Source organism: Heterocephalus glaber, unplaced genomic scaffold (assembly GCF_053883595.1).
Source record: "Heterocephalus glaber isolate CG9 unplaced genomic scaffold, H.glaber_assembly_v1.0 deba00001104, whole genome shotgun sequence".
Taxonomy (NCBI): domain Eukaryota; kingdom Metazoa; phylum Chordata; class Mammalia; order Rodentia; family Bathyergidae; genus Heterocephalus; species Heterocephalus glaber.
Window position 1 is genome coordinate 2,985,752 of NW_028258193.1, and position 14,842 is coordinate 3,000,593.

The window sequence follows — 14,842 nt, forward strand, 5'->3', positions numbered from 1 at the left end:
ATAATTAGCAATAATTGCTCATAAAACTCATTGAGCAACTATGGATCTCATTTCAGAGAATCTAATTATCACATTTTTATTTCTAATTTTGAGGATTTTTTTTCTTGTACATAACAAGAGAGGTCTTGTTTTAAGTCTCCATATTAAAAATGGATATATTGGTGGGGAACAAATCATATAAGGTGTTATGGGAATATTTGTTAAAAAAGAATAAGATGATGTCATAAATTCTGCATTCAGTTTAACTTTAAATATTTTCTATGTATAGTAAACAATAATTGATTGACTAATATTCAAATTATAATGGAATCATCAGTGTTTCTAAAGTACAAATTCTAGGTTTTGTTTGTTGGGGATTAAGTGTACATGTAAAGTTTCTTAAGGAAAAATCATTATGGCAGTTAAAAAATAAATTTCTTTATAATAAACACTTGAGTTGTAAACAGACCAACATTAGTTTTAGTCAGTATGTACTTTGGGCTGCCACCAACAGCCTCCACGCAGGATCGGGACAAGGACATCTCTGGACAGCTCTGAGTGAGGACCCTCCTGACAGCTCCCTGGTCAGCACTGTCTGCATTGACCCCTGCTCCAACACATCCGCCTCAATTCCAGCTACTTTGAGTATCATTATTTAATTGTGTCTGAGAAAGAAACAACTGTCCTGAGATACAACATGAGGGTACTGGGGAACAAATAACATTAGAGTTCCCTCTTCCCAATGAATTAGGACTTGATGCTAGCTCTAACCACTTTGCCCACCCACTGTTGCTGCATTATGGAAGAACGAACAGTTTCTCATGTGAGTTTCCCTGGCATTACTCACTTTTCTATTGTCCACCACTGTCCATTCAACTTTACATTAGTAAAGTCCCAGAGCACTTAACAGTCATTAGTGTAATCATGGTTTCTGATGTGTTTTGCTTATCTGTATGACACTTAGTTCAGTCCCCCAAAGTTACTGGGTATCCACAGGATGGTGCTTCCAACAGGTTTTTCAAGCATAAAGGTAGGAGGAAGAGTTATGCTGGTCAATGGGAAGATGAAAACTTCACTCTAACTTTAAGAACAAGCCAGGGACAGAAATGTGAGATATTTGCCTCTGTCTCAAATGCAGAGCGTCAGGAAAGTGGGTGATTCATAGTAACCCAGTAGGGTTTCTTAGTATCCTCTCTCTTTTACCAAAAGTATCTAAGTGAGTTGAAGGGCCATGGGTGTCAAACATCTCCCTGGCTGATAATTATAAGGCTCCCTCAGGCTCTCCTATCAATTTGTAGACTCTTTTTTGGAACCTGAAAACAAACCACAAAGAGTCTAATTGTTCTAACCTTAACATCTCCATTGTTGCTGCTATAATAATCTACAGAACACAGTGCTATATTCTAGACTTCAGGCTTACTGACACAAAAATGACCTCAATGTCAACATAAGAGGATAATAAATTGTAGGAAGACAAGTACTCAGTCAAATTCCTATGTAAGATAGGCTTCCTGTATGTGAAGGAATTATAGCAAATGGGAATATTAAAAGAAAAAAGAAGTATTTTTAAGAGTACATATTTACTATTTGCTTTTTAATGGAGAAATAATAGTAACATAGAGTCATTTTTGTAGATATTGAAATAAACTGGATTCTCTAATATCTTTTTAGCCATAACTCTGCAGTTTTTGTTAGTTCATTTTGGTATCACAACATACTGCTATTCTCAAGGGGAGGAAGCACTTGTAATGGAAAAACCAGTAAATGACTAAAATCTAGAATAACAGGAATGATGATGAGGTATTGCGCATGTAGATGCCTTGTTCAAACACCCAAGACCAAGGCCATAAATGCTACACGAAAAGGAAATTTACCTGACGCAGAAAAGAGTTATCTGATGCGCAATATATGATATTTGGAGAAATGATTCTAAGACAGAAAATACATATTGTAGGTGACCCTTTCAAAATAGATATTTTATATTTTTAAAATACATCAACACTAATAAAATATTTGAAATATATATTTGCATTCCACAAAATCATGAATAAACTCTATGATCTTTGTGTGTATTTCCATCAGCATTAGAATCAATACCATTGAATCTAAGGAGCACAATTCCTTCTGTCAATTTTTGTAAAATCCTCCAGATATCAAATACAATCTCTTAATAAATGGAGAAATTTAAAATCAGAAGGTAAAGGCTTTGTTTGCTCTACATAAATGTATTTGAATATGCTCATCAGTTTTTAAAAATATGATTTCTTTGAAAGGAATATTCCTCTTTGTCAAATATATATATATACGTTTATATATATATGTATATATATATATACGTTTATATATATATGTATATATATATATATACTTTTTTTCTGTTGACAAATGAAAAATGTTATTTAATTTCAACCCAGGAAATATTTTTCTTTCTTCTTGGTGAAAATCACAGATGAAAAGAATAAACTCACACTGAAGCGATTATACTGTTCAGTTCTGGAGTTCTGCAAAGACTGGAATATTCTTCACTGTTCTTTCCTCCCACTTCCTGTGTCCCTCTGACTGAACATATTCTCCAGCAACACAAAGATTCTTTTTGTTGTTGTGCGAACTGCACACTTGCATTTATCTTAGTGATTTTCCCCTCACATCCACAGTTGCTTAAAAACAATAGTGGCTTAAAACTTTATTTAAATTACCTTGACAGCGCCGTTTTAAAGATCCTGAGCAATTTGATATGCATAAGTGAAGTCAGTGATTGCTTTCAAGAAGTTTTTAAGTACGGTACAGAAAATTGTGCACTCTTTGTTACAAATCTGCATTTTTTAGTAACTTGGCTTTTTCCCAATAGCGAAGTTCAGACCTGATTCCAGCTGTGTTCAAGTCTGAGTACTCCATGGCAGCACCAAGGCCACAGCACAAGCGCGGTACCTTACCTCACTTTGAGGTTCCCCTGCTGCGGCTGCCCGTCGTAGACAGATAGGATGTCAAAGTCCTCCTCCAGGGCGAAGGTGTGGAAGGACAGTTGGATGCGGTTCCGCTCTCCCGTGACAATGATCCACGTGCAGTTGGCGTAGTTGGGGTAGCCGTGGGGAAAGCCCGGGCTCTCGATCGTGCCGTTGGGGCCCTGGACTAAGCCTCCGCAGTTCTGACCTGAGAGAGAGCACAAAACACAACATTGGACTTTATCCATCTTCAGCCTGTGGTCTTCCATAATTTTCCAACTATTTTGATCCATTTTATACTGACTTGAGGGTGATTCTCACGCACAAAAATGGAATGCTAAGTTCCGCTCTGCTGAAAGACAGACAGGGAACAGCAACAGAAGGTGCAACGGAAAGCAGATAAAATCACACCTGGAACTGCATGAGAAACCTGGAGAAATCTCTTCCGTTATTTTCAAAATACAGTCTCATGCGTGCAGACTACAATGCAGGTGTAACAAATTTGGCGCATACTATTACTTTCAAGTACCTTGTTCGTTGAGTTCCTTGTAGGAGGAAACCAAACTAGAGATAAAACATTATTAAAACCTTCATGCCACACAGGGCTCTTGATGCAGCCGGGTGACTGTGGGGAGTGGTAATGTGACTGATTTGTCGGGCTGGAACAGTGGCTCCCCGCTATGCGGAGGAATAAGACACCTCGGAAAAACAAAAGCCATGGGACAAGCTAATCTAAATGACATCCAAATGAAGAGCAGCCCAGCACCTCAAGAACATCATTAATATTATATCACTTTTCTTACATTGGAGGAAAAAGAGCGAGCATCAGAACGCCGGTGGAAACCGTCCACTTCAGCCCCGGCCAGCAGGGTTCTGGTCTTTCCAGGGGTGTGCAGCCCCTCCCCACTGCTCCCACCTCAGGCAGGTGAACAGGAGGACTCTGAGGGTTTCGGTCCCCAAGCTAAAGGGAAACGGGCAGCTGAGGGCCGAGCAAGTCAGGGTGCGGCTGCGGCTGGGGAGGCTTGGCGAGCTCAGCCAGGCCTCTGTTTCCCAGGCTCCTGGGCGGCCCTCAGCCCTCAGGAGCAGCTCCGGAGTGCAGGCCCCTCTATGCACAGCGGCTGTGGCTCCTTCAAGTGTCTTCCGGCAACCGAGAGAGTCCAGGAGACTGGGGAGACCCACGCACTGCACTCCACCCGCCAGCACCCACGTGCTCCTTCCGCACTTGCCCGGCTGCCTCCGCTGCTCCCTCTGCCCGCCCAGCTGGCTCCACTCTGCACCTCCTGCCCTCCCGTGATCAGGGCCCTGCCTTACCACTCCGCCTGCTCCTCACCTGTGACCACTGCCCAGCCTAACGAGCCGCACCCGCCTCCCTCCGGGTCTACCGCCCAGCCCAGCCTTCAGTGCACTGCTGACTTGGCCTGGTCGCTCAGCTGTTTTCACTTCAGTTCCCTCTAACCCTCTGCCTGCCCTGACTATGTGGAGGGATGGATCAGTTCAGTGGGGAAGAGCAGACACCAAGATCAGACAGGTACCGTGGATGGTCCACACTGCCCAAGAGGAAACAGCACACAGGAAAACGTGACTTCAGGTGAGAGGACAGCGACTCCTCCAACCATTCCCGCATTGAACTGCTCTGAGCTGAGCTCCTACAGAGCTCCTGGAAACCCTGGAGTCTCTCCTTCCTTCCCGCCTCAGCCATTGTCCACCAGTGTGTCTGCAAAGTGTTTAAATGTTTTGACACTAAGAATAGAAAGGAAGCTGTGAAGGGCCCCGGATGTGTTCCAAGGGCTGCACATAGTATAAGCACTCAAACACAAGCACTAGCCCAGCTTCCACTGTGGAGCTGCACACAGAAAATTATTTCCAATGTATTTTATACTTAAATACAGAATACTAGGTCTAAAGTGAGCTCAAATATTTCCACGTAATATTATCAAATGCTTGTGGGAGTTTGCTCAATCGTAATTTAGAAAGCTTTAATGAAAGGGATTTATGAGTTTAAAACTAAAGAACTAATAAGAAGCCCAATTTCCACAGAATTTAAATCCAACATTAACACCTCAAAAGGTCGATAGTAAAGCTGTGGGATTTTGAAAGATCTTTTTTTTTTTTTTTTGGTACTGGGATCGAACTCGGGACCTTGCGCCTTCCAGGCAGGAGACGGCACCACTGAGCTAAATCCCCAGCCCTGAAAGATCTTTCAAGAAAATAGCTTTTCTACTTTGTCTAGCAATTCTTCACAGTAAATTAAAAACATGAAGACTTGATGTAAGTCAGAGGGAAATAAGCAAATTCAACAGAAGATTGTCAGATATTAAGAATTCGCTAAGGATTAGCCATTCTGGTGGGTTTAGGGTGTGCTGATCTTCACAGTGCCTTCCACAGAAGGAGCCCGGTCTGATTGGTAGACAGACTTTTCCGCGGGCCCTGCTGGAGACTCAGAATCACTGCAAAGTTCTCTGGAAATGACACTCATCCTTGGCTGCACTTTGTAATCAACAAAGAAGTCTTTAAGTTTCCACACCTAAGAGATTCTGATGTATCAGAGAAAAGAAAAGAAAATCCAAGACCATCTTGAAAAAGAACAAAACTGGAGACCTTGCCCACCACCTGTTGTTGCATCTGATTGTAAAGCTACAGTAATTAAGACAGGGCTGGCTTGGTGAAAGGGCTTAGCCAAGTTAAAGAGCAACAGCATAGAAAAGAAGTCCAAAAACCCACTCAGATTCCAAAGGCAGATTTACAGCGAAGCCACTGGAATGCAATGGAAGGAGGTCAGGCGTCACAGCACACAGTGCCAGACAACTGGAAATCCAAGTGAAAAAGAAAAATCTTAGTTCCAATCTCACAGGATATATAAAGACCAACCTGGCTGAGTTGTAGACTTAAAAGCACACATGAAACAAAAATGCTTCTAGAAGCAAACAACCCAAGAAGTCTTTGTTGTGTGTGCACACATTTTAAATTGAACACAGCAAAAATAAATCAATGAATTACAAAGAAACCCCAGCAAGGTTTTTGTAATTTCTATATTAAAACATAACATCTACACGAAGTAATAGATGAGACTCATTTCTTCAGTAAACTTTAGTTAACTTTTCTTTAGTAAGAGAAAGGCAACAGGGAGGGAAGAAGCAAGAGCTAGCAACAGATGTAGCAGCAGAAAAGAAAACAGATGAGTGGATCATGAAGTGGAACCTCAGAAACACCTTGCTTTGGGGCCATTCCCAGCCCTGGAGCTATAAGAAAACAGCATTTTCTGCTAAAGACAAAAAAAAATAACCCTGCCTCTTTTGGGCAGCTCTGGTTCCCCTGGGGAAGTGACAATTCACTTCCAAGTCAGTCTGTATTGGCCAATCTAGGAAAGTAACTGGACGTTAATAAAAATAGAAAGAAACAGTATGAGCCATATTAAAAGAATTACTAGTCTAAGCAACATTACCACAATAGTATTGACCAAAGTCACTCAGGGTAAATGATATTCTGAACCCTAACTAATATTAAATTGAAGATATCCCCCTTATTAATAATTACCTTGAAGTTATGGACCTCCACACCAGCATCACCTACATAATGCTCACTATGACTGATACAACGCATAATTTTTTTTTCTGGTACTGGGGATCAAACTTGGGACCTTGCGCTTGCGAGGAAGGGAGTGGAACCACTGAGCTAAACCTCTGGCCCCTACAACTCATATTCTCCAAATGTGTATCCAAAAATACAAAGTGCTTATAATTGATGAACACAAATATAGTCTTTATAGTCTTGCCTTTACTGATACCGGAATTTAACTCAAGTACGATGTTAATATATATTATAAATAAAGAACTGCTTCAATAGGATCAAGTATTTTAATTGAATAAAATAAAATCATAGATAAATGCTTATGGGTTGTAACTGCCAACTTCGTAAATTTTTAGATTTCACATGCAATTTCAAATAAAAATAGGACTTAAACAGTTCTGTGAGCAGCAAATCCCACTGTTAGGGGTTGTTCTCAAATATTTGGAGTGAATATTTTATCTCCTCTCCCTTCTATGATTTCCTCTTCAAGATTTATTCTGTAATGGGCACTTCCTGCTGCACAGCATGCTCAAAATCTCTGTAAACGTTTTCTCTTTAAAGGGTATAGTTCTAAGGGGGGGTAAATGTTCTCCTTAAATATAGCTTCAAAGAAGCACATTATTTTAACTACAAAATTTTTAATGGATAAGTTCTTAGTTACATCAAACATAATCATATTTTAATGTGTTGCTCAATATAAATCTCTTGTAAATACATTCGTTAGTTATATTTCCTTAGGGAATAAAGGAATCTGCAGTGGTTCAGTGATAATTGTAATATTATAGCTAAAGTTGCATTGTTAATTTGTTCAATTGCCACTGGAAAATAATATACTATGGTCTTCTTTCTTTCAAGAATGGTGCCTGAAGCCACCATGAAATTAAACACCAATGCCAATAATAAAAGGAGGAAATATATATGTGCACATATATGTAAATGTACATGAATGCATAATTGTCTCCCATTGATACTGCTGTCTAATTTCATATGTGTATGTTTATATGCATATGTATACATACATCTGTGTATATATACAAGCTGATTGCATGTCTACCAAAATACACATCACACAGAAACATGCATCAATGTTTTACAGACAGATCAGTTTTGCTGCTATAATTCAGATTACTGTCAGAAAAATGGAACATATGCCCATGATTTTAAGAAACTGGTATCTAAGTCATCTACAGATTAAAATTGCCATTCAAGACATTTGGTTTATATCTTAAATAATCAAGAGGATGCTACATTTTGAAGATTTATATAGCATTCATTTTGTAGATTTTTTTACCTATCTGATAAGTCCACGATACATAATTCGGATTGAGTGTAGTCCTTTTAATTTTGTTTTCTTCACCTTCACACCTAGTCTCAGGGGCCCTCGAGGCAGGTCCACACAGTAATTTTATGGGTCTGCAAATGCAGGTGGAAATGAAGCCATTGCTCAAGGTGTCCCAGGAATAAGCAGGGTTGCTGACACCAAAGCCTCCCTCCGTGTCACCAAATCACTGCTGTCACTGCCAGCTTTTTCCCCCGACTGTTTTGTGCCTTCACTTAGGTTAATGTACAGATGTGGAGCCCAGGGATACAGGGTCCACTCCCACTCCGGGGCCGTACTTCCTGGCTCCCATGCTGTGCACTTGCCACACCCTCCTCTGCTAGCAGCAGGTACTCACTACGATGATTCGTATGGCATTCATCCTGATTCACAGACGTATTTGATGAATGGAAGCTAACATAAACACAGGCCCTCCTGGACTCCAGGTCATGTTGAAATCTCTCTGCTTCCCTCAACTCTGTGCCTGGCACCAATTCTTAGAAAGTGGTAGGTGTGCATAGAATATTTTTTAAAAGTTCATGTAGCAAGCATGTGAACACTATCTCATCTAACCTTTTACAGGAGGTTTGAGGAAGGACATAGTCTAGCCTTTGGTGGCTAGTGTTTATAAATTTCTTTCCAAAGATTCTTCATTATAAGAGAATATCCCTGCTATCTGAAACCCCTCTGAAAGCAGAAGTCTGTCCATCTGCGATACTTTGACATTTCATTCAGTTCAGTGACTCTGCAAAGATGTGATCATGTAGCCCAGCACGTGAAGAAGCCATACAGGAGTGACACATGCTCAGGGCTCCACCGACAGGGGAATGAGTCTCATGACAGAGGACAGCCAGGGCCACCAGGGCCACCAGGGAGCAGTCTGCGTGGCAGAAGAACAGGAAATGTGTGGCTGTCTATACTGATGTGGCCTGATGTTGTTTAATAGAGTAATGGAAGATGTATAATCCCCTGAGTGATAGATCCCACTGGTCAGGGTATGAGAAAGGCCTTAGCCCCAGCTAGCGGGGAGGCTGAAGCAGGAGGATTGCCAGTTCAAGGCCAGCCCAAGTAATTTAGTAGCACTCTGTCTCAATAAAACATAAAATGGGCTGAGGATATAGCTCCGTGGTAGAGCACCCGGGGTTCAATCCCCAGAGACATAACAAGGGCAGAAAGAGTAAATGGCGTTTGTGCTCCATGCTGCTTGCAACAACACCAGGTGCCCACACTGGCTTATTTTTAAAATAACACCATTGAGTGGAGGAAAAACCCTCGAATCTTAAAGTTTTATTACTTTCAATGGCAGATTCCATTCATTTCCTACATCCATTTTTTGAAAATGTTAAAGTTTTCATGGCTTATGTAAATTACTACCCAAATGAAAATTTAATTTCTTCCATTTCCATTCAGACTTTTGACCTCCAGAGTCTCCTGTTTTGACATTTCTGGCCAAGCTGCATTCCACACCTGCAGTCCGGCTGCAAAACCAGTCTGCCCACTCCCAGGGCCAGCTCTGTGTGCCTTCTTTCCAGGAAGAAAATATGGCCCTCAGCTCCCCCATGAATTTTTTATTTTCTCTAATGACTAAAGGGTAGGACAGACTTCTAAGTGGCTCCAGAATTTCAGATACCAAGAGAACTCAGATTTCAATAATGGAGGTAGCAGTTGCCCTGATCAGATAAGTACTTTTTGGAGGGTAAACAAATCAAATATGCATTAACCTCTGCCTGATCATCTACAGTTTCCTGGGCTATTTCAGAGTCTGCTGTACTTGCAGAACAATTAGCAGTAGAAGGATCATGAGCAAAGTCACCTTTCCTAGGATTCTAATGAAGGTGTTTCAAAATTAAAGTCTTCAGGCATTTTGCAAGAACAGAACATTCCCAGTGGGATGACCCTGCAGCTGGGAGCCTCAGGGTGGCGGTTAGGTTTTAATCCCAAGCACTGATGAGGAACTACACACTGTGTGAGTGAGCAGACAGAGAAGAGAGCTGGAGGCAGAGCCCTCAGCCTGCTTCTTGCTCTTGACCCCTGTCCTCAAGCAAGGCCATCTGGGCGTCCCTCCCACTGCAGAGGAACACCACCTCTCAGTTTCTATAGCACTAAAGAAAAACGGAGGTGTTCAGATTTTCACTGGTCAGTGGAATGCAGAGTAGGCTCTTCCTGCATCCCACTAACATTTGTTCTCATAAACGCTTGCGAGGTTTGTCCCTGCCTCAGGACCTTCTCCTGTGCATCTGGCTGCCCTGAATGCTGCTGCTCAGAGCTTCCAGCCTGTTCCCTCCTCCTCCTGCACCCCCTCCCCACTGGCCCCGGGAGGGATGCTCTTCCCAGACACTCACACCCAGCCCCAGCCGGCAAGATGCCTCCAGCCAGGCCACTCTGCTTTACTTCCTGCGGCATTTGTCACTTTGGGAAAATGCAGCATTGACTTGCTTACTCACTGTCCATCTCTCCGCTTACTGACATGCAAGCTGTCCGAGAGAGGGCACTGTCCGTCCTGCCCATGGCTTTGTCTCTTGCATAGGTACCTGGAGCACAAATACCAAGAGCAGGTGCCTGAGTGAGGTGGGAGGCCATGGTGCAGACACAGGTTCAGGTGAGGTCTTGTTCACCTTGACAGGTGTATAGTGTGCTCAGGTGACTCCCGGACACATTCAGAAAGACGCTGCTCTTATTCTCATCTCACAAGCAGGAGTCCTGCCATCTCGGTCCTATGCAGGAGCCTCAGACCCAACACCTCTCGAACTAACTTAGATGTCCCTGCTTCACCTGAAGCTAATTTTTCTCATACAGGATGCTCTCTGTACATGGGCATCCCTGCCCCCTGGAGAAGCAGCCCATCCCTCAGAGCAAGGCAAAGTGGCCTGAGTAGGACCTGAAACCTCCTGGCAATGAGGTTAATGCCAGTTCCTTCTGCAGTGCCCCAGGGGAGAGAGCTCTGCTTAGCTCCATGCTGGGAGATTTCTACCTCCTTTGACCTTGCTGCATTAATGATAACAGGATCACCTGTGTCTGCCTACTCCAAGGGACAGGGGATACAGCAGCTTCGGTGTAGGGCCAACAAGGCTGGGAGCGACAGAGCAACCAAACTAACACCCGCCACGTTTCCCGCTCCCTGAAAGGCCCTGGCGAGCCACCTCCTGGTCCTGAGCCTCATTCTCACAGATGCGCATTGAGGACGATGCCCAGCCTGCCGACTGACTGCAGCGTCCAGAGATGAAGCATACTGAGCCAGAGTAGAGCTGGGGAAACAAAGCTCATTTCTATCATTTTAAAAAGAGTAGTTTGCTAGAAACCCTCTTAGAAGAGAAGTTTCTGTGTGAAATAATAAGAGCCAAACATGCATTTGTGCTTGTGAGCTGAAGACGAATGTGCATGCTGTTCTGTTTGTGTGGGCATTTGAGAAAGCAGTAACGGTATTTCTGTACGGTTCTATGCTTCACCTTCTTTGATCCAAAGCTGCTGTATGAGTCATGCCTTTAACTGGTAAAAAAGATTTGGGAGTTCAGTTTTATTTGTAGGTGTCTGACTGGTGGCACCAAGGCCTAGGCACAGGTTGTGCACTACACACCTGCAAAGGGGCCCCATTCACGCACAGGTGCAGCTGCAGGCATGTGAGACTGGGAACAGAGATCTCTCACATTGGGCCAAGAGCATGATGTCTGGATATGTGTCAGGGAGACCAAAGAAACAGAGTAAACGCAATGCCATGAAATTATCCATGGAAACAAAAGCCCCACTATGGATTCGCCACTACCACTGACCTTCTCTTCACGTCGACATCTACATCTGCTTCCATGGCTGGTCAACTTTTAAGTTGCTCCGAAGCTGTGGGCAAGAAATCAAAGCTCTGGCTTCTACCCCTTATTTTATCTTGGGTTTGCAATGTTTTGGAAGCAATAATGCATGATATTGAAATTCCATGGAGGATTAGAACTTGGACAAAATACTTTGACAAAAGAGAGCTGACACTGTCCCAGTGTGTGGCCTTGACTTAAAAACTATGCAGTCATAGTTGACTCTTTGTGTTTTTATGTCACCGATTTCCAAGTAGAGCTTTGCATGGATAAAAAGTTTTGTTTTTCCTCTTAAAGCATAGTTACTTGGTTTTATTTAGATTCCCTTCTTTGTTTTACCCAGGTTTAGCCTCCAAGGTTGGAGAGCAGAAACAAGACCAAGGAAGAAAATAGCTAAACAGTGTGTTGCTGAGATAAACAGTGAGAACCGCACAGTGTTTATCTCCTTTGCAGGAAAACACTCATTTAATTTGCCAGCTTTGGCTGTTGCAAAAGAAGCAGAAGGTTGCCCTCTTAGCTGTGATATGCATGAGGGAAGGGATGTGGATATGGCACTGGGAGGTGTTCGCTAGAGCTCTGCAGGCTGCGGGACTCTCTCACCTCCTGGAGATGTCCCAGGACACTGGAGCATGATGCTAAGATAGGGTACAAGGAGGGCATGGTTTTCAAAGGTGAAGAAACAAACCAAGCTGAGGTTCAAAGCTCCATAGCATCACATGCCTGTAAGCCCAGGAATGCCCCATGGCGAGGGACATTGGAACAAATCATGCAAATATGGACTTAATCATCCAGAGCTAGTGAGCTGGCATTTCCACAAATCAGCTGCACAAAGTATCCCCAATGGTGCCTCAAGTCCCCTGGGGGGAGGCCACCTCCCTTCTGTGCTGAGTCTCTGTCCACACCTGTCCTCAGCTCCCTCTCCACAAGCCAAGTTGCCATCACTTGTGGGGAAACTGCTTCCAGAAAACACAAGCAGAGAAACCCAAGTCTGCCAGGTCCTGCACGGGAGTCACACTCGCGTTTAGAGCTAACGTGTCAGTCCAGCCCCACCTGCCCCTCCAAACCGCTGTCTGGTGTCACCCACACAGTGACATCATCCTCTGAGACCTGTGCTCATCTTTGGAAATGGCCCCGTCCCAGACTCTGCCACTCAGTAAGTGGCATTCTGTTGTCACTATCGTGAGATGACACTCTAAAATCTCACCACCTCTGGAGTCAGCAGAAACACCCATACCTCCTGCACACCTGTCCACTGAATGGCAGAGGAAATGTGCATTAAGGACATCACTCTATCCTTCAGGGGCGGGTGACCCACAGTCCTGACACTGAGCAGCTCAACTTTCTCTGACAGTGCCCCACAATGCATATAAATAAACACAAAGACTCATGAGGAGGATCCCTAAGTCTCAAGTTCCCTCTGAAATACACATGAATGATGGCAGAGTTGAGAAGAATTTGAATTGTCAGGTCATTAACATCAGTTTTTTAATTAATTTAATAATGAAAGAGATTAAGAGAGGCAGGGGAAAGAGCAATAAATCCTATTCCCAATTATAAAGAATTAAGAGGTTGCATTAATTGGAACCTTCAACAGAACCATAAAAAATATAAGGAAAGGACTGGGAAAAATGATACAGGGAAATCAATCCACCCACATATATACATGTAGACTAGAATAACTGAAAAGCCATATGACATTTCTTCTTAGTCTCATTTACTAAAATAAGCAAGTCTCTTGAAACAAATAGGAGTGGTCCTCTCTGGCTCTGGTCTTTGTCTTTCTCCTGGGGAAGGAAACGGAAATTCCACTGAAGGGGCCAGTAGGGCCAATTCCCTCAACCTGCAGGAGAGAATGAGTTCACTGTGCTGAGCCAGAAAGATCCACCCCCAAAGAAGGGGACATTCCTAGGCATGTGACAGCATCTGGCACCTTTTTTATGAGGGTCAGAACTCTTCATCTGACCTTCAAATTCTTTTTAAACAGTGCTTTGGATTGAACCCAGGGCCTTCACACTAAGCTATATCGCCACCCCTTTTTATTTTTTATTTTGAAGCAGTTTTGGTAGCTTGCCCAGGCTGGGCTTGAACTTCACATCCTCCTGCATCAGCCTCCTAGATTGTTCTCTCTCTCTCCCTCTCTCTCTCCCTCTCTCTCTCTCTCCCTCTCTCTCTCCCTCTCTCCCTCCCTCTCCTCTCCCTCCCTCTCCCTCCCTCTCCCTCTCTCCCTCTCCCTCTCTCTCCCTCTCTCTGTCTTTCTCTCTCTGTTCCTCTCTCTGTCTGTCTCTCTCTCTGTCTCTCTCTCTCTCCCTCCCTCTCCACCCCTCCCTTTCCCTCTTCCCTTGCTTCCATCCTTCTTTCTTTTTATGCCACAAATTCCTCCCATTTCATAAAACTCTCCAAAGTAGGCTTTACGGTGACCAGTGATGTGACCTACAAGGACAGGAGCTAGTTTCGGAGAGGAAGCAAAGAGCTTGTTCTCCTGGGTGCCTCAGCAGCACTGCGGCTGATCTAATAAGCAGATGGGCAGGTTGGGAGGGAGAGTTGCTGTCCCCAGGGCACACACACTAAATGTCTAAACACTAAACGTCACACAATGCTGAGTGCACTGATGTTACTTTCTCACGCAGCAGCAGCATGCACACATGAAATAGAAACCTCTCCCTCTTACTGAGAATCTCATGCCATGGTTTAGTTTACAGGAACAGCTTGACTGTGTAGATGCTGATGACGCTGTGTTCCTCTCCAGGCAAAACCCAAACTAAAGTTTAAATGAAGCAGATTTACAAGCATCTGACTTTCTAAAACAGACTTTAGAAACCCCTGCTCATGATTGTTTCTATTTGTTTCAAAACAGAAACTTTTCTTTGTGATTTATGATAGGCATTAAAATAGTCCTGGATAAGAGCTCAGAGCCAGTGTGGCAGCCACAGGGTTCTGGATCTCAATATGACCCTTGGGTAGAGAAGTTGCCCTGGGCTGAAAATAATCAGAACACAAATAGCAAAAGAAATCTTGGAGGAAAATCTATATTCAGACACATTTTTTAGAACTCCAAAGCCTGCTAACTATCATTTTGAATTTGAGTAGCGGCACTTGCAAATAACTGATTTTTATCAAGTGCTATGCTTTTAGGCGTCTGAAGAAGACCTACGTTTCTCATGATGTTATTCATAAAAATACTCCGGCAGCCACTTTTCCCCGAAGAGCCTGATGAAAAGGGTTGTAGGTTTGCACTG

General features: G+C 43.3%; 1 protein-coding gene across 4 annotated transcripts in view; it reads right to left on the bottom strand.

Moving 5' to 3' along the window:
* Nucleotides 1–14,842, bottom strand: part of Csmd1 (CUB and Sushi multiple domains 1) — a 1,515,607-nt gene that overhangs the window by 1,223,942 nt on the left and 276,823 nt on the right. For all 4 annotated transcript variants that reach the window (XM_087210084.1, XM_021248185.2, XM_021248184.2 and 1 more), the window contains exon 2: nucleotides 2,913–3,129. In XM_087210084.1, the coding sequence (XP_087066210.1) occupies nucleotides 2,913–3,129 (217 nt within the window). The remainder of the gene's footprint in view (nucleotides 1–2,912; nucleotides 3,130–14,842) is intronic.